The sequence below is a fragment of the Liolophura sinensis genome, chromosome 1 (genome assembly GCF_032854445.1).
Source record: "Liolophura sinensis isolate JHLJ2023 chromosome 1, CUHK_Ljap_v2, whole genome shotgun sequence".
NCBI classification, from domain to species: Eukaryota; Metazoa; Mollusca; class Polyplacophora; order Chitonida; family Chitonidae; genus Liolophura; species Liolophura sinensis.
Genome location: NC_088295.1, coordinates 40,072,754 through 40,099,348, shown reverse-complemented (window position 1 = coordinate 40,099,348; position 26,595 = coordinate 40,072,754). Strand labels below are relative to the sequence as shown.

At 38.5% G+C, this 26,595-nt stretch overlaps 1 protein-coding gene across 4 annotated transcripts in view; it reads right to left on the bottom strand.

Annotated features, from left to right (window-relative positions):
* LOC135476311 (MAM and LDL-receptor class A domain-containing protein 1-like) overlaps window positions 1-16,275 on the bottom strand; it is a 41,970-nt gene extending 25,695 nt beyond the window's left edge. The window contains exons 1-3 of one of the 4 annotated variants that reach the window (XM_064756313.1): window positions 15,889-16,275; window positions 14,098-14,244; window positions 7,400-7,469 (exon numbers count right to left, since the gene is read on the bottom strand). In XM_064756313.1, the coding sequence (XP_064612383.1) occupies window positions 7,400-7,469; window positions 14,098-14,175 (148 nt within the window). In that variant the 5' untranslated portion in view covers window positions 14,176-14,244; window positions 15,889-16,275. Of the gene's footprint in view, window positions 1-7,399; window positions 7,470-9,938; window positions 10,059-13,271; window positions 13,318-14,097; window positions 14,245-15,515; window positions 15,657-15,888 lie in introns of those variants that run through there. The other 3 variants (XM_064756304.1, XM_064756328.1, XM_064756320.1) reach the window with 3 other exon arrangements.
* Window positions 16,276-26,595: the final 10,320 nt, after the last annotated feature.

The following is a 26,595-nucleotide window of genomic DNA, read 5'->3' as shown; positions in this document are numbered from 1 at the left end:
AATAATTGTTGGCGAACTAAACTACACTAATGAATGTGACTGGGCATCTTATATACAGATGTATGCGAGAAACCGACTGTTGTTTAACTCCTGTTTTTCGTGATACGACGTTTCATGTTTAAAAGTAGCAAGACTCATTTCCAACATGAAACAATGCAATACATACAATATCAAAACAGTTACACAAAAACAATAAGGTGAACAAGGGAGATGTTATCAATATTCGTTCTTTTCTCTGACATCAATAACATATGCTAAGCGCGAAATTTAATTAAAATTATAATGATCTTAATATAGTATAATTAAATGATCACGTGGATGCAATAAACAGTACTAGTATACATGACTGCTTCTGATATCATAAACACTAAGTTTTAAAAGCCTTAACGAGTAATCTGTATCAACGTCTGTAAAACCGCCATCAATGTGTACAGTGCTTATAGCACACGTTTGGGAAGATACAAAAACCTAACGCCTGACATCCGGGAAGCTTCCTCCTAAAATTAATTGCGCAAATAATTGGGAAAACTGATGTTTTTATGAAAAATTGCAATAAATATCCTACACATACTAATCCCACTAATATTCCCCCAAAGCGTACAAAAATTAAAGGTGTTTTTAAAGCAATTTTGACTTGTTTACACGCACAAACTTGAGTTTGTCAGATTAGTCTAGATTACAATTGTGCGTTTAATGTAAGTTTGGCAATGTTAAACTGGGAGAAGCCCACAACGTCTTAAGATATTTGAAAAGGCCTATTCGGCTTAGGAACATCTTAGTTGGCCTTAAAAGTTAATCTGTGTCAATTCTGAGTGGTAAACAATTTCACAGGTGTTAATTTAACCCTGGCTCACAAATAAACAAAAGTACTATATGGGATTTACCTTAAAAACTGAGCCAAACAGATTATAACTGTGGCATAATGCAAAAATTTCGCCAAAAAGCGGGTTTCTAATTATTAACCACAGCTTAAAATTATATTTAATGCTCTAGAGAATTTTAATAAAAGTGTTTAAAAGTACAGATACATTATTTATGATGTGTAATGTGGTTTGTCGAAGGTCGAGACTAGTTCAATTTAGAATTTAAATAATTTGAAAAAAAACTACCACTCATGTTCATTTTCTATCTTTGCTGGTTCGTGAAAATACGTTCTACATCAAAAGTAAAATGACGTCAACGAAATAAATGTACAAAAAGGAATAAACCGATGTATTCTCTATGTTATATTTAATAGTCCATGTTTATTTAAGGTGATAAACTGAACACTATATATGGGCAGTTGGTCTTTTAATTTAGCTTATCTGTATACATGTATTTAGATATCATGAAACATTTAAATATATGCCCAAAAGCATTCGAACTATACAAAGTTTCATTCAATGCCAACAGAAAAGCCAAAAATCCTATAACATAGCGTGATGATAGTGTTGAAACAATTCAAGATATGTGACATGGAATTTGAGGTTGCAAGCCTGTGAATGACCTTAACCCATACTCTCTTCCGGTTTTCTTTCATATATCTCATGGAATGTCAGCAATTTAATGGCTCATTATACCCTATTTTTTAAATATTTGTTTGGTTTTTTCCGCATTTTATCGGAATCAAGAACTTACCCCCCCCCCCCCCCCCACTCCCCAATGAATGCATGCAGAGGGAGCAAATTTGAAAATGCGCAGAACGCATTTTTCGGAATGAAAGCTTAGGCCCAATTTCTTGGAAGACAAAAGACGGAGAAGTAACTAAGCGATAAAAGCGAGCATTTTATACCCAAGGCAAGGGTCGCAAAGAAGAGAGAGTTGCTAGCTGTTGCTTATATGTCGAATTGAACACACACGTTAGAATCAGCCTGTTATTTGTTTTTAACGTTTACAGAAGGATACCTTGTGAACATGAGGAATTGTCAGGCACACAAACTCTATGCCTGACCCACTCTGTACAACGAGATCTGTGGTCTGCACTAGCTCATCTAAGGCTATAATCATGCACATTTGATGATCTACTCTGATCGTAAAAATAGCGATGAGTTCAACTAGACCAACAAATTTGATCACAGAAATTAGTTTGTGTTTTGGCATATCACAGGAATATTATCTGATCTGGACATGCATCTAAAGTTATACTTCAATGGAACGATGATTTTTTCTGGATCTTGCGCGATAGATTACAGGTAGGGTGATAGACTACTAGTAAATAACTGACAGACTAAAAAAAACTAAAGTGTTTAGTGACGAATAAACAAATTTTCTATAAAAGAAGTGTGCTACAAGTTACAGATTTGTGAACAATGTTTTCGTACATACTAATGTACAGTTTTTACTACCAGTTACTCGCGGTATGGTATCATGTATCAATATTAAATCTTAAGATTTATTAGAGGCTGGACACCTCAAGTCGAGAGTTCGACTCTCACTTTAGTCAGTTAGTTCAGTGTTGGGAATCTACAATGGTGCAGTGCGAGAGACACACCATTGTAACACTTTGGATTCTTTAAATACTTGAAACGAAATGTAAAAACTGTTTTGGGACGGTTCATGCTGAAAAGAGGAATGGAAATAACACGTTGATTGCCATGTGATGCACTGTGCATTACCTTAGTTAAAAGGGGAAGGTATACTTTTTGAAATTCACAGGTATCTATATCTTTATGAACCCAGTGGCTTTCCCACTGGGTTCCTAAAGATATACAACAATTCGTCAGTATATTCGGCGGTATTTTTAGAGTCTTTTTCAGCCACCAATCGCAGTTTAGATTTTGAAATACAAAAAAAAAAAGAAAGAAAGAAAAACTGCTCGGTTGATATAATTTTTCCTACACCATCGTAGTTCCAGGCTAAAAGAAGAAGGCTTTAACGTAAACCATCACACTTTAAAAACTAACCAACAGGATGCAATTGACAGAATGTTTTCTGAGTGATGATACAATATATATTACGTTATTGCTACATACCGGTACTATTACACACGTATTATATATACAGCAGGCTTGTTCAGTTAGTACGACAGAACACTTTTGTTGGTGTAATGGGGCACTGCGCGTGTTGTCCATAAAAGAATGTCACACGTCAGTAATATAATCTGTTCATGTATCACTCAGAAAAGATAATATAGGCTATACTACGTCAAATAAAACACATTAGTTTTTACAGCACACAGTGGGTTGTATGTTAACTCCATAAGATCATCATTAATTAAGGATTTCATCACATTGTCTGTTGTCCTCGGCCTTTCTGCCAAAGATACACGTCCGGTCATTCTCCGTTATCCTCTGTCAAACTCCCTTTTTCTTCACCGGTCGTGGACACAAGGACAAGGAGCGACAGGATGAGGGTCTACCGATGGTCAGATGAAATTTTTTATTACGTCACCAGAGATCAGGTTTTTCCGTGTATTACCCCTTACACGCTGTCCACGGGGTACCGTAAATAAGACACAGTTTAGCAGAAGGACAGACAAAATCCCACGGTTTCACACCTCCTTTTTTAAAACTAACTCCACATTTTCGTGTTCCGTTACGATTCGTTTTTTCTCACCTTGGAAGTGTCCAGCACAAAAGCTATGTAGGCGGGTAGGCGGGTAGTCTCTTACATATCCTTTTTATCTTGAAGAAAAAAAGGTTCGAAAGAATCACATCCCATTCTTATCACAAAGTTTTGGCCACAAAATTGTTTTAGCAAAGCCTGATGCTAGAAAAAAGTTCTAACAGCTACTCGGACCGGTAAAGTGCGAAAACTATGCTGACGAATTGTCTCGGGGGACCCCTGAGCGTATTTGACCTGTGCAGTTCAATGTATACAACTTTGTGTTACGTGAACATTGTCTTAAGGCTTCTTCCTGGCCCAAATAAATCTTTACAAATATTACCCACGGATCTACGGCAGCCCTTTGCCCTAGAATACAGGTCAACTCTGGTCAGCTCACTCTACAGACCTGAAATCAATTACGGACACAGTGTAAAGAGCTGCACTGAACCTCGCCATACAGACGCTTTGTCAAAGTTGACTTGGTCATCAAAGTTGACTTGGTCAAAAATAATTTTGTGAAGGCTGTGCTACTGTATCATACAACTATTGTACAATTATCTAGAATTGGCTGTGAACTGGCACATCAGCAACACACACACATCCCAAAAACTAAATAAAATCATCAACTATTTCAGTACGTACGTATAATACACTCTTTTTCAAAAGTGTATTTTTGGTGAAAAAAATATCGTGACTTGTGTTTAGTGTTTAGCCTTGAATATCTAGTACAAGTAACTTTTTCCAGTCTACCGTGATTATTACTATATAAATTACCGTAATAGAAGTCAGTCGTGAACAATAAAACAATTGTCATGTCCAAATAACATATCACTAAGGACAAAGGACTTAATTCATAGATTACCAGTATGACTATCACTATAATTATCATAATTATATGGCCCATTTAGTAGCTGCAGTTGTTGCACACCCACAGAAATCTTAAACTACTAAAGTACGCAGTACCCAATACAGCATTACCTACATGACTAGATGTTCCGGTCTCATGTACTAATTGCATTGTAATTTAATCCAGCAATTAAGCAGAGAATTGTCCAAATACAATGTCTGGCTGGTGATATTAAACAATTTTGCGGTAATGGCGCAATACTACATAGTAAATCACGCTAAGGATTGCTTAAAGCTGGGCGAGGCCGCGATGATGAATACATCATACGCTCTGCCGCATTAACTCTCTTAAACCTTTTTTTCCCATGCAGGTGAGCCCAGTCTGTGTTTTAATACAAATGACCCAAGCATCCAGCAGAGATCTCATGTCTTATGTCCTTTAGGCGTTTTGAACATGGGTGCATCTTGGGTTAGTAGTTAACACTCACAGCAGGATAACATATTTTGGGTTAATTTCGCAAGATGTCAAATAGTTAAAAATTGTAATCAAATTTTCGCCTTCGTTATCAGTGAGCTAAAGTACAATTATATTACGCAGAATTCACACGATATTTGACTTACGTCAAGCTCCTAAACTGTTTTAGAATTTACAATGGTTATAGTCGATGTTTACATGAATAAATCATACGTGGAAAGGTCTGTCAGTAACTTGCGGAGGTTCTTGTGTTTCACCGTTCTCATAACATTAATTACGTGTTCACAATGGGAAACCTTTCTAGCCTATATAAAGCTGTGTCATTCCTGCCCATCACAGTTTGCTACTAAACTGACAACCTATTGTAGTATCTTTTGATCCAGTATACTTGTAAATCCTAGTTTTAGGATATACCATCTCAGTTCAGTAAACAGCGAATACATGTGCGAACTGTCTCCAAGTCTTTTTCCAGTTTATGCCGATATCCATTAATATGTTACTCCTATAAGCCAGTTCCTCATGAGAAGGTCTGTCAGCAACCAGCAATGTGTTTTATCCGGTTTCTCCCCACTGTAATGCTGGTCGTCGTCATATAATTGAGATATTCTTGAGCACGGCGTAAAACACCAATCAAATAATAAATGAATAAATAAATAAAAGCCAGGCATTGCAAAAGGGCGGTGGTCACTTCCGTTTGGATCCCAGTCAGGAAACGGTTTCACATTGTACCTCAAAGTACTAAAACAAAACCCACATTTAAATTGCGTTTCAAAGTTTAATTTTGAGAACTATTCCAGTTCAAATATCTTTGCGCTTTAAAAGAAGGGTTAAATGAAAAGGATCACGGTAATCTAGATTGTTTCCAAATAATAAGCAATTTACAGGGTATCGATGCCAACTGGACATGTCATGGAGGATCGTGCTGTATAACAACATTTGTATGATTTCCACTCTTGTCCAGTATTACTAGCCGGGCCGTTCTGGTCTGTGTGGTATGTTGGTGGAGATTTTGACTGAATTAGTCACGCAACTATACGTGATTCTGTGACTTGCGGTGAGAACCTGATGAGAGCAATTTCCTCTTCTTTGCAATGTAATCACAAATGACTCTGTCTTCTTCAAGGCTAATTTAAGTAACATGGCCCAGTTGTTCAATTTATTTATTTATTTATTTATTTGATTGGTGTTTTACGCCGTACTCAAGAATATTTCACTTATACGACGGCGGCCAGCATTATGGTGGGTGGAAACCGGGCACAGCCCGGGGGAAACCCACGACCATCCGCAGGTTGCTGGAAGACCTTCCCACTTACGCCCAGTTGTTCAAAACTGTTTTAACACTTAATACCTGATTTAACTTTAAGCCAAGATTTCAGTTTTGTACTTACCCCCAAAATATTTGTATAAAAGTATGTTAAACAGAAGCTGAATCTGGTACAAACTCTATTTGGTCTATGTATAACTGTATCGTAAATATATAATCTACCGCTATTAGCTAATACACTTTTTAACAACTGGACGCTTTTGTCTTCATTTTAATAAGAGTAAAAGGAAAGCTTGTACATGTACCTCTCCACAGTATATACCATTTTAAGACTATGCAATTCGCCATGTATAGGCCTATCAACAACCATTTGTCTCTACCGACACTGTCCGACATCATACCGGCATAACTTGAAGCATAGATGGTTTAGGAAATGTGTCACGAGCTGACCTGCTTGTAATGGTATTTGCATAAAAATATGATATACGAGAACGATAGTCGCGACTGTCGCGCGCGCCTTGGTTCACGAGTTTCGTTTTCCAGATGCGATGATATGACGAACAGCTACAACACGCAACGAACAGCTACAACACGTGACCAACAGCTATAGCAGGCGACGAACAGCTACAACACGCGTAATCGTTGCAGATACATAAACCATCAAGACGCAACCAACTTGAATAACAGTTTGGGTTTGAAAGGTGAATTCTTTATGTGAATATGCTTAAATCAATTTTTAATTAATTATTAATTTTGTCACATAATTTGCAGTAACCCTCACTTTGGCAAATCATCCTGTTTATATCAATCAATAAGATAAGTTACTCTTCATACGTGTAGAGTGGAGCTAAACATCAACATCATAGTAATCATCAACTCTCCTTACGTCTTATTTTTAAAGTCTACATAAACAGAGTTCTGGAGGCCGCAGACTGCAATTCCGACGCAAACAATTAGTTCGCTTGCCCAGAAAGCATTAGTGCCCACTTTTGCTTCTCACAATAGTCAGGTTGACATCCAGAAATCCAGGCAGAGCGTTCGGTGAGCATTTGAATCCTTGAATTTTTTGGGATCTCCCCAGTTCTCCCCATTGTCCTGGCCGACTCGAATAAATGAAATATTCTTGAGTTCGTCGTAAAACACCAGTCAAATAAATAAAGTGAACCCTTGAAAGGAACGGTACGGTGGCGTTAATCGTTGTGTAGATGTAAATAAATAACTGAATAGAATTACTCATAATTACACAAATTTTTATTAATGTGTGGTTATAAAGATCAAAATCCACATACCTTCATTCTCTTCTGGATAAGCATCTCCATAGTGTACTGGTCTTACTGAGTCAACACGAAATCTGGACCACTGGTAAAGTAAGAAAACAGACCTGTTACTGAATGTGCCGCTATACAAAGAAGACTACACGTAGCTACAGTTTGTAGATGTACATACCACGCGGTTTCTAGATGTATAGGCCACGCGAATCCCGTTAAGCACTATTTACACTTAACCAAGAAGACAGTCCACTTCCTGAGTCTTTAAAATAAACAGAATGAATAATAATTACAGTTTATCAAATTTAAGAACTTTTTTCTATCTCAAAGCATCCATAGCTATAAAATCTTTATTTTGGACATCTAGTATACGGCCAACGTACTGCACGACTTACTAGCCTTACAACAGCTACTAAGTCGCATACACAACCAATTTCTCATTCAATTAACGACTTTATCAGTCAAACGTACGTCTAATGTTACATGTATGAGATGAATTCAGTGTCACCATATTATGCACTGCACATTTCTGGTCAGAATTTGACGTCGGTTTGTTAATTTAATGAACTCGTTTATGATAAACACCTTGCTCGTGGCTATTTCACGTGTATGACCACGGTCAAGTCTATCAGAGAGGGAAAGTATAGGAGGGATCATTATAAGAGAGTAGGCACCAGACAAACCTCCGAAGTTAACACCCCACAGGAACCACGGCTGACAAGAAGAAGTGGGACTACCGATTTCAGAAAGCTATTTTTGGCTTGACCCAAAATTGTGTTTACTGAGAACGTAACATTTTGGGCTTAACATAATACATCTTACTTAATAGCGATTCAAAATGTTGCGATGGCCTTGGCATGAAATTACATGTTTTCAGCACGTTTGAAACCTTTATGTTTAAGCTTTGATTGACTAAAGGTTTGGTGGAATCCATTCCAGATGCCTATGCAAAGTTCATATGCAACTAATTAAAATATGGACATCTGTGGGCAGGTATGAGTTTTGCTTTGATCTCAAAGCTTCATTGGAGATTCCACAGATAGCTCACCATGAATAACTGAGCTAGGAAAAACGAGTTTTTCGAGAACAAAACTTGGAGTTATATTAAGTTTCTTAAAAGTGTAATGCAACGCACCTAACTAACTGTAAGACTAGGGAGTGTGACCGGATCTCGTTTTTTCTTTTTGAAGAGTTTTTCGCCTCTCTTTTCGTCACGACGCCATTCTGCGCATTTGAATAGGCACGTGCGTTGTCAGGGGCAATATTTGCTGATTGGTCGGCTGTGGGAACGTGAGCCCGGATCTGTGGTTACGTCATCCATGGCGTCACATGGGCGGATGAGCTCCGGGATGAAGTTTAAGTCACCAGATTAACCGCTGTAAATCCACCCGTGCACAAACACCCTTGAAATGGCCGAATACTTCTCAGACTTTGTCTGAAGACGACAACAAATTTACCCAGAGAGACCACTGCTCTTAAAAGGCAAACTCCAGAAGGCATTGCCCGAGACAAAGCAGACGGCTCTTCATTAACTTCCGCCACAGTGGAGCGGTATAGGAAAGTTATTACCCATGCACAGTCAACCGACGATACATACGATCAATAGAACTGTTACGTGACACTTTATTTACTCAAATCGTCTACAACGTTGTTCTTCTATAAAATCCGATAAGCCCATTTATAGTCTATTTACCATTTTTCACAACCGTGTTAAAAAAATTTTTTCGGGAAATTTCTGGCCGATAAATCTATGCACGATACAATAATTTGACTAACTTGTCACTATGAAGAATGCTTTAATTTCTGTCCAGGTGCACTCGGCGTAGCTTGAGTTTGTCACATCGACTTAGGGTATTTATATGTCACGTGATATATTGTCGTATTATAGATTTCCAAAAACTACAAAAGTTTTTTTATTATCATTTTTATCGATATTCAATTCTGCTCGAGCTAATTCTCAGCTGGCTGCATTTACAAGAAAGTTTCAAAGAAAGCACACGATGACGAATATTTTGTTTACTTAAACACCGCTTTGCAACACGAAGGCTGTCATTTATTTGCATTTATGCATTTATGCATTTATGTGCACGTGGGAATGAATGACTTTGGTCGAGGACATGCGGTAACAAGAATTTGCCCAAAAAGTGAATGAATTTCCCTTAGTCTTGATGGCTTCTTGCTATATTTCTTAAGAAGCCTACATCCAAAGCGGATACTTAACTTTTAAAGCCATTGTAATTATCAACACTTCATGCTGAATTTATCTAAGTTTAGAAAGTTGAGATATTTGGAACTTTCAATACAACAACGAGTCACAGACTGTTACATTTAGTCACCAACTTGGTCACATTAATCAGTCATCTCTTACTGTATGTCTACCAGACTAAACGTAATGTTTTAGTCATACATAACAAAATGACCAGAACCAAGAGGTTTGTTTCGACAGCACTTCAAAACAGGAGTAATCTATATTACTTCCGGTATGACTGTTTTGACATTCCTTTATGAATGGAAAACGTAAAATAACACAAAACCTTAAGTAAACCTTGCTAAGCCCCACCTTGATGACTTCAACTTTCTTTTCAAGCAAGGAAAGTCCAGAAAGTGTTTTTCCGCTGAGTTCGAATGACATTGCAGAACATGGGTAATGGTATAAAGTACCCGGATGTCACCATTATCCTGCCCCTATACCATCAGTCGACGACCAGTCCTTATATTGATCTATATATACTCACTCCTGGCTTTACCAATGACTAACAGATGCTATTAGTACTCGACTACAAACAAGGCGTGTTAAATGAGCGCACAGCAAACAATGTGACAAACATATGTTGTGTTTATTTACATACTTCAGACAAATAGTCATGTATTTTCCAGATGCATGGTATCCTGAAACAACTACGTCTCCATGGGCGCAACGCTTAGGTTTGGGAGAAAGAAATTGGTAATATAATCCTTTGTAAAATAGAAAATCCTTCAATTCTCCAGGCTTCTGTATTTATTCTTGGGTTTTATGTCGTGTTAAACAATTTTTTTCATTCATATGACGACATCCAGGCTTCTGATAATTCTGTGAAAAACATTTATGTTCAATGCGACCTTCTCTTTTAAATCCTGAGGAAAAGTATGGAAGCTAATGTAGAACATTGCAGAAAAAGGCACTATAGTGACTCTTTGATAGTGACTTTATATATGAGGGGTTGTAAATGTAAGTGTAATTTAAATTCGTACACATATGAACAGTCAAACATCTGGTGAACTTGGCAATCAATAAACTCAACACAAGAAAACATCGAGTCTTTTGTACGCTAAGCAGATTTATCCGGAATTATTGTCTCCGCAGACAAGGGCTATATATATATAGGTCTTGTCTCAGGTAGGTCTTAATTACAGGTGAAAATAGCTTCCCCGGGCACGTGGGCGTAGGCTTATCAGAACAGGTATGGAGCGCACTAAGACAACACAGATAGGTTCGTTATGTGTGTTTGATATAAAGTCAGGGGTTATTAAGGCGAGAGGTCCCGTCATACCGACACGTTATGCACCCCGACACCGGGGCAGCCTGACCACAAGCCAGGTGTTAGACTTGATCACGATATTTCCGGACTATTGTCTACAAAGCCAGACCGACGTATCTACTGAATTAACGACAGGCTTTTCTCGTACCTAAGTATCACGCCCTGAAGCTATGTTTACGGTCAAAGAGATTGAATAACGTATATTTTACTAGTTGTGTCGGACACGAATTTCACCTCAACAAAACATGCGTGCTTCAAAGCATTGCTTGACATTTATACATTACAGTGGTGTTATGTTTTTATTGACAATTGGTGAAGTGTAATATCACAGTGCAGGCATAATGTCAGTACAATAAATCTGATAGAGTATATAATAAATCTGACCAGTGTATGCAATAAATCTGATAGTGTATATAATAAATCCGATAGTGTATATAATAAATCTGATATTGTAGTCTAAAGGAGCACCTTATGCCTGGCATCCTCTATACGGGCGTACATGAGTCCCTGTTAATGGTCGTGTGTTTCCCCCCGGGACTCTGCCCGGTTGCTTTCTTCACCCTAAAATCTGTACATAACATATTATGAAATGTGGTATTTTATTTTTTAAAGGACTCTCACGTATTTTGTATACCATTCTGCAATGCACGTCTGATGCAAGGATGTCCGAATATGGCTTTTGAAATCCAACACGGCTGACCCGGGTAAAATGTCTTCAGAAGGGTGAAATAATCTTTCAAGACAACATGCGGAATGCCTTCTTTTTTGTTAGTTTACATTAACGCGTCCAGTAAATCTAACAAAAAGCTTTGAACAGGTCGCCGCATTTTTCATTGCCAAATATTTTTTGAGGCAGTGGTCAGTCGGGTGTGGCCGAAGCGGCGTTGTCAGATATATACCGGGTTAAATCTGATCCCAGTGGCCGCCGTCACAGGACAGTAAATAGTTGCCAGTCCACCCAAAACAATCACTTGACCGCATCACCTGCCAATATTGGGCCTTTCAAGCAAGCTAACAATCAAAAACCCCTTTGCCAACTAGGCCAATTGGCCTTCGCGTAGACTGTGCACTGTTTGGAAACACGTTATGTTGCAAAAAAGAACAAACAAACAGAATAAATGTCATAACATAACAGGATACCATTTCATGACGCATATACTATACCACGTGGTAATTTCATTCTTATCCAAGTCAGGATTTTGTATCGAGGCCTCATAAATGAGACTCCTATACCAATCGTCAACTATAATGGGCCTTCCAGGCCAATCATCAAAACACCAATTCCAAAAAGCAATTTTCAACACAAACCACAAATACTAAAAAGCACAATATTATCTGTGCTCGAATATTCAATCAGGCCACTTGTATAGTAGGTTATCATTAATCACAGTTATATGTATCTCGATTTGGCTCACTGTAAAACTGAACAGGCTTAGAATGAAGGCGTTTATACATGTATGTTGTAGTTTCTCTATTAAATTTACGCCATGAACTTTATTGAAGCATATGATACAAATCCACAAAGCAGATAGGGAACAAGAAGCTTTCTCGAATATATTGGGAAGTGTTTACTAGGTGTTTGCCGTCAAACTTTGGTTACTAAATAACTGTACTTGTAGTTCTCAACGCTATACTTAAGACAACTTAAGACGTGAGAATCTTCTTGAATCGTTTTCATTATCCATCAGAGTCAAACAAATATTTGCAGCGGTCCACAATTTATCAGTTAGCACTCGTATTAATACATTCTAGTCTCTTACACACCGCATTAGAAGAAATAGTTTTGAGATTGAGGCGTAAAAGAGCCAGGAATATAGCCTGCGGTTCACCAAACTCACGAATGGCTCTCTCTGGTTTCATAAAGTGCTCAAAGCTTCGGTTAAGGCCTTTATGTCCGTCTGTAATGGATGAATAATACAGTGACCTTTACAAGGGGCTAAAACATCTGATTTAAATCTCAAGGTACACGAACTTTTGACATAAACGTGGCTCGAAATGCGTGACGAAACCTTGAGCACTTGAATTTCATATCGTTCTACAGAAAGAAAGCGTTTTTTTCTTTAACGATTTTGCCCAGGTTAACCCGAAGTACCATATATATGCATACAAACTCCAGAGCAGAAAAAAAGCGGAAACCTGTAGTGAAATCTGTCACCACAAGTATATACGTACGCGCCAGGCTCTTTTGTAGGCAGAAAAACAAAGGTGGATATATAAGACCGTGAAATGTTTAAATTATATAATTACTTGAAAGACACATTGTTAGTAAAACAAAGTTAAAGATATAGCGCAACAGATTAAGAAGAAAATCCTATATTTGCACCAGCAAACGCCATCAAAGTAATTATAATGCGCAGCTAAAGATGTATACGTACATGTAAAAGAGACACCAAAGTGTATGCCGTTGGCATGCTGTTGAATTTTCTGTAGGACGTTAATACACTGGTAACAGGTTATTCAAAAGCTTAGCAAACAAACGAAGTGCATTGTATATTTATCGTGCAATAATGGCAACTATAGTGCATCTCGTATTCGTATATAGGTTTGAAAACACGATCACGTAGAAATTAGGCGCTTGGCCTAATGAGGGCCTATCATATGTCGTCTTCTTGTCAGAAAGTGTACAACACAGTATGCCAAAAAGCAAAAAGTTCTCCAAACGGACAAAAACTGCACCAAAACATACATAACATGCACCAAACGCTTATGAAGTGCACAATTCATATATGTATATGACATATTCCACTGTGTTTGCCTGACAGTAGACCCTTATTGTACATACTCCAAAGCAGCGGGTGCTGTGGAATAAGCCTTTGTGGACAAAAGGCAACATATTGTTGAAATCCCAGACCAAAACTTGCTTCCAGAAAGAAAGTATTAATTATTGTTGTCGGCGGTCAAATTAAGATATTGTAATTAATGTAAAATTTTAACGACAGTTCGTGTATTGATAAAGATATGACATATGTTGTTTCTATTAAGAAATTCTGGGTAAATTAAAGGAGTTGTTCAGACATAGACCAGAACATGTTGACAAAGACCCAATACATCTCTCTGTACAATAAGAGCGAATCTTTCAGTGTAGAAAGTATACGCAAAAATACAAAAGTCGGTTATACAAAACTGTATATATCTAATTGCCAAAGTAATAATAATAATAATAATAATAATAATAATAATAATAATAACAAATGGACTTACCTGTGGGGGAAATGTCCGACCATAAGACACAGTTATACACCATAGCAGGAATACAATCCTCATATGTACCCAATCCATAGTCCAGAAAAGAAAGTTGCAAGAAGATCCTCTGTCTTTAATTCTTTTTTTTTTCTACTTTCACAAAATCTGTAACACAATGTGAAAACAGAAGACGTTAAATTTCCATTAGGCCGGGGCGTGGACGATACTGCACAGTTCGCTGCTTATAGTTTCCCCTCTGGTTGATACATATGTGGCGGAAAGAACATGTGGAGCGGGCACTTTTACAATAGTCTCAGCTGAACGTGTCCCCAATCTGAACGTTACCTGGAGAAGCACTGCTGCAGAAGGTAGAGGGGAAAGAGCTATAGCGTAGTAACATCATGTTTGCCATGTAGCAAGTTTGGTCCCCACCCACCTTCCATAATCTCCCCAGGCTGGCCTGACTAACGTCTCACATGCTTTGTCATGTCTCCTCTTAAATCCAGTTAATTAACAAACTCTCTCATATAACGATCTTTGTACATGTAAAGCGTTATAAGCAAAGCTGGTTTATATTATAAACGCAATTCTTCAGACTACAAACCGAAAGAAAAAATTGGCTCATACATGTTAATAAAACGGCTATTTTAATTTTTAAAATTATGGCTAATCATATTAGCGTCAGGGCACAAGTTAGTTCTCACTTAACACTGCGGTAACACTTCCTAACCAAGGTATCGGAAATCAAGAAAACTACTATATTCGTGGTTTGTTTAATATGTTAGAAACCATGGCTGTCTTTTTAATGTGATAGAAAATACTACTTCTCGCTCAACAGTGCATGTTTCCAACATAAGGTATCGGAAAGCGACAGAAATTTTAACTTGTGACGCGTTTAATCAGTCATCACAAACATGTGCACAATCAACATGTGGGAAAAAGTTCTGGCAACAATAACATAGAATATGAAGTTAATGGCTGTATTCATTGTAATCATTGTTGGTAACTTCATCCATGTATTACATATTAACGACATACACCTCATAATGATGATGATATATGACACAGCGGTGGATACTATACTAGTTATATACACGCTGGAAATAATTTGATAAGGTGAGACAGTTCTTTATGAGACATTGCTTGATTTCCCCTGCTATCGTCATCCTGACAGCTTTGGAGTGACATAACTTTGTGTACCGTATTAATAAAAACTTATAATTTAATCTGTCATACGCGCCAAAAAAGTGAGGTCAACCAAAGCTTCGACAAAATTGCATGTTTGGAATTTGGTGCCGTACACACAAGCATACATGTACTTAACGTTCAAGAACAATGCCCTGAATCTTATTGTAATCACATCATCCATTCATGCGGTGACTTAGCAAATGAACCAAAGATAATAAGACATATAACGGCATTTGGTACTACCTTACCTGAGGTTGGCTGGAAAATGGTCAGTATAAACACCACAATAATAACAGTCCAAACAGCAAAAGTACCACAAGCTGGTAGAGCTTAAGCTCAGCGGTATGTAAAGTATGTAAAGTGACTATAATACCGGTAAATAGAATATTATCAAGGCTCGTACAGTTTTCGTTTAAACAAATGTTGACAGTGGTGACTTTTATATTAGTCTGGTGACAAAACTAGTCACGTGACCTTATGGAGGATGTAATAGCGTGTGTTATCTATTGTACTCGCAGCAGACGGATATAGTTTAAATATGGCATTATAATACACGTGTCTCGCTGTGGGCGCTACATGCAGGGTTTTTGTCCGTCGACATGCTGACACCACCCTCCTTACCTGTATTTACCGTGCCCGGCCTGTTATTCCGGCAGCCTGTGTCTCAGACTGTTTCCTGATTTGGGCGTGATGAGCCACGAGGTGCGTTGTCAGCCAGGTGTGATCTCAGAGGTCTTCGCTCAGGTCCGCACTGAACGGGCTGTCTGCGGTAGATATCGATGACGGATTAAGATGCCTTACTCAGGTGTTGTTACAAATCGATACTTTCTGATGGGAGTTCGATTCCATAGCGGTATGCGGATCTAGACTTAATCTTCTGTTACAGCTATCCCTTATAATATAATTTCTGATTCCTTTTCCCCGGACACACTAAGTTCTGCTGGTGATAAATCGTTCAGGACTGTCAATATGGTTTGGTTTTCACCTAAATTCCTTTGCTTATCTCTCTACAAAATAAAGAGAACAAGGTCAGGACATTATCATGCTAACCACGCGTTGTGTGAGCTAACTAGAGGCGCTCCCAGGACTCGCTAATCAGAGGTACGGTAAGCAAGAGAGTGGACAGCCCGGGCGGTAGAGGCTACAGAGGCTTCAGGGCGAAAACAGAGGCCAGCAAACCGAGGCGCCTAATCACTTGCCAAAGAAATGCGAGAGAGATAAACAGGACTGTCTTATAAGAGGGACAATTTGTTTGATATTCACAACTGCTTGGCAAATGAAAACCTTTAGTAAAGAGGAGTGGGACGACAAAGCATTGCCCCTCAGAATGCCTGCCAGCTATTTGCTCAATTCTCAGCGGTAAGCCTGATAAATCCAAGCAAAGCTCACTTCCTCAAACATTTCAATCAGGGGCCCCAAAAAGGTGTACATATTTAGGGACGACTTGTGAAATTTCTCGTATATTTGCGAACGACTGCAGGTTTTCTAGTTAGGACATCACCTTACACAGAACGCAATGTCAACCTGCACAATGACGAAGTGGCTGACAGTGGTTAAAGGCACAACACGAACAGTATTGTAGATCATAGTGTCACAACGACGATGTAGCTAACAGTGGTTATAGTTCAACAAGTACGACATTGTAGATCAGAGCGTCACAATGACAGCGGTTAAAGACACAACACAAGCGGCAATGTAGATCAGAGAGACGCAATGACGAGGTGGCTGATAATGGTTAAAGACACAACACAAACGGCATTGTAGATCAGAGAGACGCAAATGACGAGGTGGCTGATAATGGTTAAAGACACAACACGTGCGACATTGTAGATCAGAGGGTTGCAATGAAGAGATCGCTAACAGTTGTTATAGAACAAGTGCGACATTGTAGATCAAAGAAACGCAATGACGAGGTGGCTGATAATGGCTAAAGCCACAACACAAGCGGAATTGTAGATCAGAGAAACGCAATGACGACATGGCTGACAGTGATTATAGGTACAAAACGACGAGGGGGCTAACAATGGTTAAAGACACAACACAGGCGACATTGTAGACCAGAGAGTCATATTGACGACGTGACTGACCGTGGTTAAAGACACAACACAAGCGACACTGTAGATCAGAGTATCACAATGACGCAGTGACTGACCGTGGTTAAAGACACAACACAAGCGACACTGTAGATCAGAGTATCACAATGACGCAGTGACTGACCGTGGTTAAAGACACAACACAAGCGACACTGTAGATCAGAGTATCACAATGACGCTGTGGCTGACAGTGGTTAAAGACACAACACAAGCGACACTGTAGGTCAGAGTATCACAATGACGCTGTGGCTGACAGTGGTCAAAGACACAACACAAGGGACACTGTAGATCAGAGTATCACAATGACGCTGTGGCTGAACAAGCGGCATACCTAATACTGGTAATAAGTCATATTTTATATTTTAGCCAAATTCAGCAGCCAATGCAGTTGTCAAAAGTCAAAGTTATAATAGCAGCAGATTTAATTCACATTTAATATAATGTTACGCAATTAGAATTGGGTAATTAGAATAAGTACAAAATTGAAGACTTGCCTTAAAGTTAAATCTGGTATTAAGTCTTAAACCAGTTTTGATCACCCGTACCCAGAAAGTCGCAATGACAAGGTGACTGACAGTGTTTAAAGGCACAACACGTTTCAACAGTGGAATAAAGATTTCAAATCGGGTTGCCGATAATTTGTTGGCTGCCATGTAGGTGGTATGAACAATAATACAATAAACCTATGATGAGATATTTTCCATACACGATGACTTAGTTTCTTGTATATATATGGTCAAACTAGAACGTCATAACAGAGTTGCTTGGCCAGTTCGGTAGAAACTTTGTGTCTTGCTGAAACTTCGTTACGTTTCTGGACATCGGGCCCCAGTTTCCCCCACTTTATCATACTTTCTTAATTTGGTCTAAATGAAGATTAAATTAAAAGTTAAAGTTAATAGTCCCAAATATTACACAGCACTCCAAAATGTGAAAAGTAGCTAGGTGATAAACTCATCTGTAAATAAAATTCTAAATATCGAACGCGTTATTTGAACTGGCCAGAAGACTGTTAGGAGCTTCAATACCCTTGAATGAGGATGGATTTCAACACAAGGCGTCTTATCATTTTTAAGGATGGTTGAAATTGTTTTAATTGTTAATTAAGGGACCATCTTTTGGTGGACAGCGCCATCTTGAAAAAATAAGTTTTACAGTTCCTGTAGAATGACGCATAAATAAACGCTTTCGAATAAGTCGGCATCTGTAAATAGTTAGACATTACAAAACAATTCTGACTGAGAAATCCAAATTGTCCGCCATTCGAAAAAGCAAAAATTTTACATTTTACAATTTTTCACAAAATTTTACAAAATCATCATTTCTCAATCACGTCGTAAAGTACTGGATTAATGTATAAGTAGGATTAATTAAACTCATTTTACTTCAAAATAAGCTAAGTTTAATAGCTGCAACTTCAATAGTCATACCAAACGAATTGAACACTTCAAGAAAAAAAGACAGTTTACCCCGAAAATCGGATTTTTTGCCCAACCATTGTAGAAAAATGACACAAAAGATTTAGAAGTCCCCATGCTTTCGTGTTATACTTCACAATGCTATGATGTTATCACTGATGAATCAATATGACATGGAGAATTATCGCATGTTCCCAAATCAAAACATTCTGCCTCAGAGATTCTGAATCACCAAGTGCTGATTCCACAGATTCAGATTTGACTGAAATTTCATACAGAATTTATATATCTTTGAAGTTAAACTTGAGGACAATTTTTAAATGTTATGGGAACACGAATATATCGCATTCAAAAATTATTCTGCCAAAATTTTTCTTTGATTGAAGTCAACTGTCTCTATGTGGATTCGACCTCAGATTCTGATGAATCCGTCAGTACATCACCTCCATGCTCAGCCTTGCATTCACTTTCCACGCTCTGTTGGGTTGGCAGATCGCGCGTGGCGAACAAGACGACAACGACCACCCACCAGCCCAAACCTGGTCCGAGTGACCAAGGGTGGTGCTTCAGGGAAGAGTGGTGCACAACTCAGGTCACGTAGTTTGAACGGAGGCACTTTTAACTTTGGATATCAATGATCTGGAAGGAGGCGGAACGTTAATGATTTGAACTATCATTCAGCGTCTAGGCTACTCTGAATTACCTGATTTTGTTTTTACTTGGAATCCTTTTTTGTTGATGGTTTGCTACTTCGTAAGACGAGGTTTAGCCTCTACACGTCTTTAAGTTATAGGTTAATACATTCATAATGCTCTGTTCTGCTACTATTATTTGAGTGTCTACCAACTATTTTTATAGCGTTATCATTCACGCTGAGGTTTTGCCTTGAATTATTATAATGAATGTAACGCCGATCTGTCTATTTGTCTGTTTCTTCAATGCCTTCCACCTTTCGAGTCTCAGCCATGGTAATACACATTTTGCCGCCGTAGATGACATGCCGCATGAACTGTAGAATGTCCTTTAGTACCTCGAAACTCCTCAAGGTGAAAATTTATCCTGCACCAATATCGCGTGCAAGTCTGAAGTTCGCCAACAACGTACCAAAGGGCACTCCAGTTTCCGCCACCCATAAAACTGAACGATCACTCAATTCAGTCTCATACTTCACTTTTGACGTAAAGGATGTGCATGTATAGGATTTTATAAAGGGCAAAATTTTGTCCAGTGTTGGCAGAAGTTAGATAAACTGGCAGTTCACATCATATAAAAATCGATGGCAGGAATATCTAGACTACATCACTGTGAGAAAGGAGGACATGTGACTCTCCAAGACGTTGATAACGTTAGTACACTCAGGAAACAAAAGCATTTGTTTTTTTTATATATATATATAAACTGCTTCAAACATCTGCACGATGCAGTGGATAGGCCTATTAGTGTGTCAAGATTCTGCGCTTTCCAAAGTTGCTGACATGTTTTTGTTACGTACTGTAAGGTTCAAGGCATTTTGGTGCATCTTACTTAATTCGTCAGTGTGTTGTCATGGAAGCAGAGAAAATAAACGCCCGGAATATCTTTTTGGGGGAAATATGGATCGAAAAGCATCTCCCATTTGCCCTGGAGACTGTCCTTACCTACATGGCAGCTCCATTGTTAGACACCTTTTACATGTGAGAGATCCGATGCATGGCGAGCCAGTTCAGGTGACCAAGCCCAGCCAGGTTGTAAGGCCCAGTGCTCTTGTGTCGGGAAGGAAGGAAAAGCAAACGGCGGATCAAAGCCTGGCGTGGATCGGCGGGGCCCTGTGTTCCCCGTCAGTCACATCGTGCCGCAAATAGTTCCGGCATAGCGCGGGATTAGGTGGGGGAAAATTGGCCCATATAAGTAAACATAATTGAAACGAAGCTGTTTCGGTGTCAAATACAAAAAATACAATAAAGGTCGAGTGGTTGAGCTGAGGTGTTTTCCATTACGAACGCTGTATAAAGGAAGAGTCTTGGATCTCTCAACATTACAGGCTTACTGGCTAATCGTATAATTAATGTATATCCTTTTACACCAGTTTAAACAATTAAAAGATCGAGGATGAATCTTTTCGTCGTTTAGTAATAACCTGAATACAGTCCGGAAGTTCCGATTCAAAATCCCTAACGAGTCTACACATCATACAGCAGGGTTAAATGTTGGGAATGGTTGACATTTTCAAAAGGCTTCAGGCGTTCCTGTTTTGGATTTGAGAAATTGCTCACGTGCTGTATTGAATAAAATCATCAACATAACCATTGCCTTAAATTTTGTTATCTGGACGCAGTACACGTAGAAAGATAACTCCGGACGAAATCGCGTTGTGCAGAAATCATGTGGTTGTGATGATCGGGTTTGTTGATATTTCATGTACTTATACATTTAAAGCCTTTAGAACAAATTTTCTGAAAGATGAGAACATTTTCAATACTTGGCACAGGAAATGTTTCTTTCACAGCTAAAGTCTCCATATTTCCATTCCGATAAATGAAAAAAAATACACAGTTCTAAATTTTAGCAAAAATTATAAGTTGCAAATCGCCTTTTGGGTTTTGGAAAGGAAAGAAAAAAAACAAAGGAAAACTAATACAACCTAATACTAGCCACTTCACAAACGTGATATTCGTGAGCCTGTCAATGGCTTTCAGCATTAGAGGTTAAACGAAGATGAGTCTGTATACATGACGTTTACCGTTGACAAATTCAGCATGAAACACACATAGCTGTTCAATAGCTTTTGAAATGCTTAACAAAGTATTTATATATTCAAAACTATATTTAACTTTTGCGAAAGCAATACGACAACTTCAAAAAAACTATATATCGCATGTTTTCGGGCCTCCGTCTCTGTATACGCTATACATGATATTCTGGTCAAATTGAAATGTTATATATATAGCTTTTATAATGCTAAACCCAGTATTATGTGCTGGAGGGTGAGCATTAAGACGTATAGGTTTTATAATTTGTGTTATTATTTTAAAATATCGGCACCAATATTTTACAACAATTAACATATGAAATGATTTTAACATTCAAAAAATAGTGACCTGTTTAACACACCAGTTTTAGAAAGAGTTTAAGAGAGCATTAGCACCAAAGTTACACATAGCACAAGGACGGGAATAAACGACTTTTTGACTGTATAGAAAATTCTTCCGTGACAGAAAAAGGACGCATAGCAATTTCGATTATGACTCCGCCCCTGATTTTTCAAACTCCGTACATTTATTTACGTCGACATGCATATACGTTATACAACTGTTAGACAAACTGAAAGAAAGCTAATTCTCAAAAGAATAACTTCACCTACCCAGAGTCGTTTTTCTATAGGTCTATTCATTTATTGTTTTAGCCTCAAAAATAAAACTGGCTTACACGCATATACATGCAGTGTCGTAGTAGCATACGTACCTTTTCATAATAGTCTGACATATGGGGTAAATGCATACATGATACCGACCAAATCCAGCCAAACATATGACGTCAATTAAAACAAAAGATTACGTCACTTTAAGCAAATTTGTTATGGTTCTTAACCAGCCAATGGTTTGTGTCTGGCCTTGGCTAAGTAAATTTCTAATGTACAGAGCTGCGTACTTCCAGTAAGAATTCTCAATGAAAAAGATCCTTCAAAAAAATTAATGTGTGCAAGCGACAGATGCAGTTCTCAGCCATGAAAAGATAACAAAATAACTATATTTATTTATTTATTTATTTATTTATGCTTTATAGGTGGGGAAAAGCGGTCAGAACCTGATGGGAATCAAACTCAGACTGAGAAAAATGCCTGCACCAGAACCAGCAAGAAATGAATATGAATCGATGATTATATTGTGGCGAAGCTGAATACAAACAGCGATATCTGTGGTAAAGGGGTAGTTCTAAGTAGCCGGCTGCGAGGCCCCATTCAGCTCATGAATACAAATAGCGATATCTGTGGTAAAGGGGTAGTTCTAAGTAGCCGGCTGCGAGGCCCCATTCAGCTCATGAATACAAATAGCGATATCTGTGGTAAAGGGGTAGTTCTAAGTAGCCGGCTGCGAGGCCCCATTCAGCTCATGAATACAAATAGCGATATCTGTGGTAAAGGGGTAGTTCTAAGTAGCCGGCTGCGAGGCCCCATTCAGCTCATGAATACAAATAGCGATATCTGTGGTAAAGGGGTAGTTCTAAGTAGCCGGCTGCGAGGCCCCATTCAGCTCATGAATACAAATAGCGATATCTGTGGTAAAGGGGTAGTTCTAAGTAGCCGGCTGCGAGGCCCCATTCAGCTCATGAATACAAATAGCGATATCTGTGGTAAATGGGTAGTTCTGAATAGCCGGCTATGATATATATCATGTGACTTTTTGTTAATCGTTTTTCATGATGATGCCGTATCTCGCGAGAATGATTTGCCACTTTTAATCTTCAATTATAAGCTCCTTTACTCGACCGACGGTGTCCATGTTGGTGTTACTCACACTTGTCAGATAACTAAAACCTCATGGAAAACAAGCAAGCAGAAGTTAGGTTGAACTCGCGACCTCTTGTTAATAGAAGAGATAATATTTAATTAAACCAGGTCCCTTGATCAAATTGAGGTACATCCAGCACCTGAAAATAGCTGGGTTTTGGTGATAAAGAAGAAATTTGGCCAGCCAGAGCTGATTGGTATATGCTTTGGCTTAAAGTAAGAGCAGGTTGGATATGGACGTCACATAAACGTATAACGCAATGTAAACTAGGGTATTTGCCGGCGATTTGAGGTTTATGCATGCTTGGATTTGTTTTTAACTCACCGGACTTATTCCATTAATATTATTTGCCTGGCATTGCTAGAAAATCCACCGGTTTTAAGGCAAGTCTTTGTTTGTACACAACTTATTCCTTTAACAGCAAACATCTGGCAATGCACAAGGGACACTTCTAACAGGGCCTTTAAAGCAGATGCGGTTACACATATTTAATAAAGCGCTTTGGAAATAGGCATATAAATATGTAATAGCTCCTTAAAGGCAAACATTTAAGCGTTAAGTTTAAGTGTAAAGCTTGAGACCAACTGAATGCCATTTCATAACCACAATCAGGAAATTTTGAACAATTATGAATGAGAGAGCAAGAATGAATTAAGATTTCATATATCAGACCGCTTTCAATAATAAGTTCAAGCCAAACACATTTTAGAATTAAAGTTCATAGCCTAAACCAACACAGTTAAGGACCTATCTTTATTGGAATCAAATACAAAAGCCTACTCTTTTAATGAAGAATACACACGTGGTGTTTATACAGAGCATTACGTGTAAGCATACGTGCATGTGTCTATACACTTCATTACAATGTATACACTATAGAAGGGCACCTGTCAAATGAAGATCACTGTACTTAGGCTAAAGTTATCAGTTAATCTGGTTTAGAGTCTGATTTAAGTTAATCCACTCAATCATGGTTTTATGTAGCCTGCAATTTCCACAAAGACATTCTTTCTGTCGAAGTCTGTATTTCTCAAAAAATGGGCTTAAGTTTCTATAAATACAAGTGTCGAACCGTAAATACAGAAAACCAGATTTCATCGGAGCCAGTGAAACTTTTGTTTCTAAACTTTCCTTCCACTTCGTTTGCTTAAAAGCTGTCTTAAAGAGACGATTAAAAACTTAAGTTTTGTCCATGGCAGAGGCGTGCCAGTCACGTAATAAAAGAGAGAGAAATTCTCACATAAGTAAGTCATGATTACCATATTGTTGATTCTTAGTGCAAACTAAGCGCTAACTCAGGCTGAACCAGTGACCAGCACGAACCCGAAGTTTTTTCGGAAGGACATCCCATTGGAATGTTATGTAGTGTAAACAATAGTGTAAAGGGTTATTCGGTTTAATTATTGACATCGACAGGGATTTGTCACGTAGATCATATAGTCACGGCTATAACATGTGGTTATCATGGAGTGACGGACTTATTGGTTTTGAACTAGACGGAACTATCCTCAAACATGTGCACCCAATGCCCACGTGGTCCGCTCGCACCGATAATATGTTTCATAGCACGAGGCAAAAACTATCTACACTATAGCTATTGACATATTGTTTAACAGATATACGGCATGCAACGCTTTTTAAATTAACGATGAAAAAGGATATGAAAAAATGTGTCCTGAACCGCCTACTACTGTTTCTGTTTTTGTTATCTATCCAAACATGAAAAGAAATACACTGTACAAACAGTTAACTGGTATTTTTATGGTTATTTGTTTTTTGGCTACTCGGTGACTGAGTTCATAGTCCACATGCGTTCATTCTACTATTGCCAGTGTACGTGTACGCAACTCTCCCACTATAACGATGTAAAGGTTAGCTCTAGGTTTACCTAAACGCTGTATAGACGAATTTTGTTAGGCCTACACATATCGTTTTTGAAGCTCAAATATTAAAAATCTTTGCTCTTGAATATGCTCTACAATTTATAAAAACGTTTTTGGTACACTGGAACGAAAAATGTACCAACACATGGAACGATCTCTCTTTAACTCATAAAGAAAAGCAAACTTTTAACACCTTCACAAACCCTCTTACCTAAGTGGACAAAATATGAAATGTACGATATGCAAATGTTCATTTTATTTATTTATTTATTTATTGACTAGTGTGTTACGGTATACTCAAGAATATTTCATTTATACCTATAGGCGGCCACACAGCATTTTGGTGGGAGGAAAGCAGACAGAGCCTGGGGATATCCACGACAATCCGCAGATTGCTGACAGGCCTTCCCACGTGTGGCCGGAGAGGATTTGAACTTGCCTTGGCAAATGTTCATTTTAAATACGTACGTTCTTTATATCCAGGGACATGTTTTATTACTATTTTTTGCACTCTGCCATGTAAGTGTTATTAATGGTTTATCCTTTGTACAGTATTTCTTCTCTACATCGGACCAATAGCTGTCAGCTAATCTTTTCTTTTGTGCAAATCATTCCGACATAAAGTTTGAATTCAGTCTGAAATGCAGTCATGCACGCCCCGCATTTGTGTAGTCATGCGCTATACATTACCTTATTATCGAATTCCAGAGTGACGGGAAATGACAAATATTGACATTCACCGGCAATAAGTCAAATGTTATCATGATACGTGATGATTCATCTCTGACTTTGTTAAGAAACGAAATATGCAGTGCTTAATCTTTTTTAGCTTCTCTATACGCACCCGCAATAAGTCGCTGCCGGCCCGTAAAAGTTTTGACACCCTATCTTTTCACTTTGTCGTTAACATAACGAAAGGCTGAGTGGAAGACTACATCGACATCTTATGGAACGTTGTATGCAGCTATTTAATAACGAATTATGCTTTCCTTTTTGTATTTCAACGAGCGCCAACCAGACGACATATTTGTCGCATTCTTACAATACACGGGGCATACATTCAGACTTGACTTGATTTGACACCATATGAAGACTTTTTCATTTACGGGATGGCAGTCAGTTTCATGAGTAGAGGAAACCAGGGTGCCCAGCGTGAAATATGGACCATCTGGCAGGTTACAAACCAACCTTCCCACATGTGACACACAGATATGCCAACTATATTGGTGGAAGAGTGCGCAAGCGGCCAACAGTCACGTGAGGGTCGTTTGCTGCTTATTGTTATCAAGGCAAACAGTGAGAGCGCGAGAATCCACAAATTTCCTGTCCAAAGACGAATTTGATCCCGTACCTCGTTTATTCGAGCGATCAAAAGGCAAGCGCCTTTACCCACCAGAAGACGACCGCTCCCGCCCACCAACGTATTCAGACAAGCATCCCTCCATAT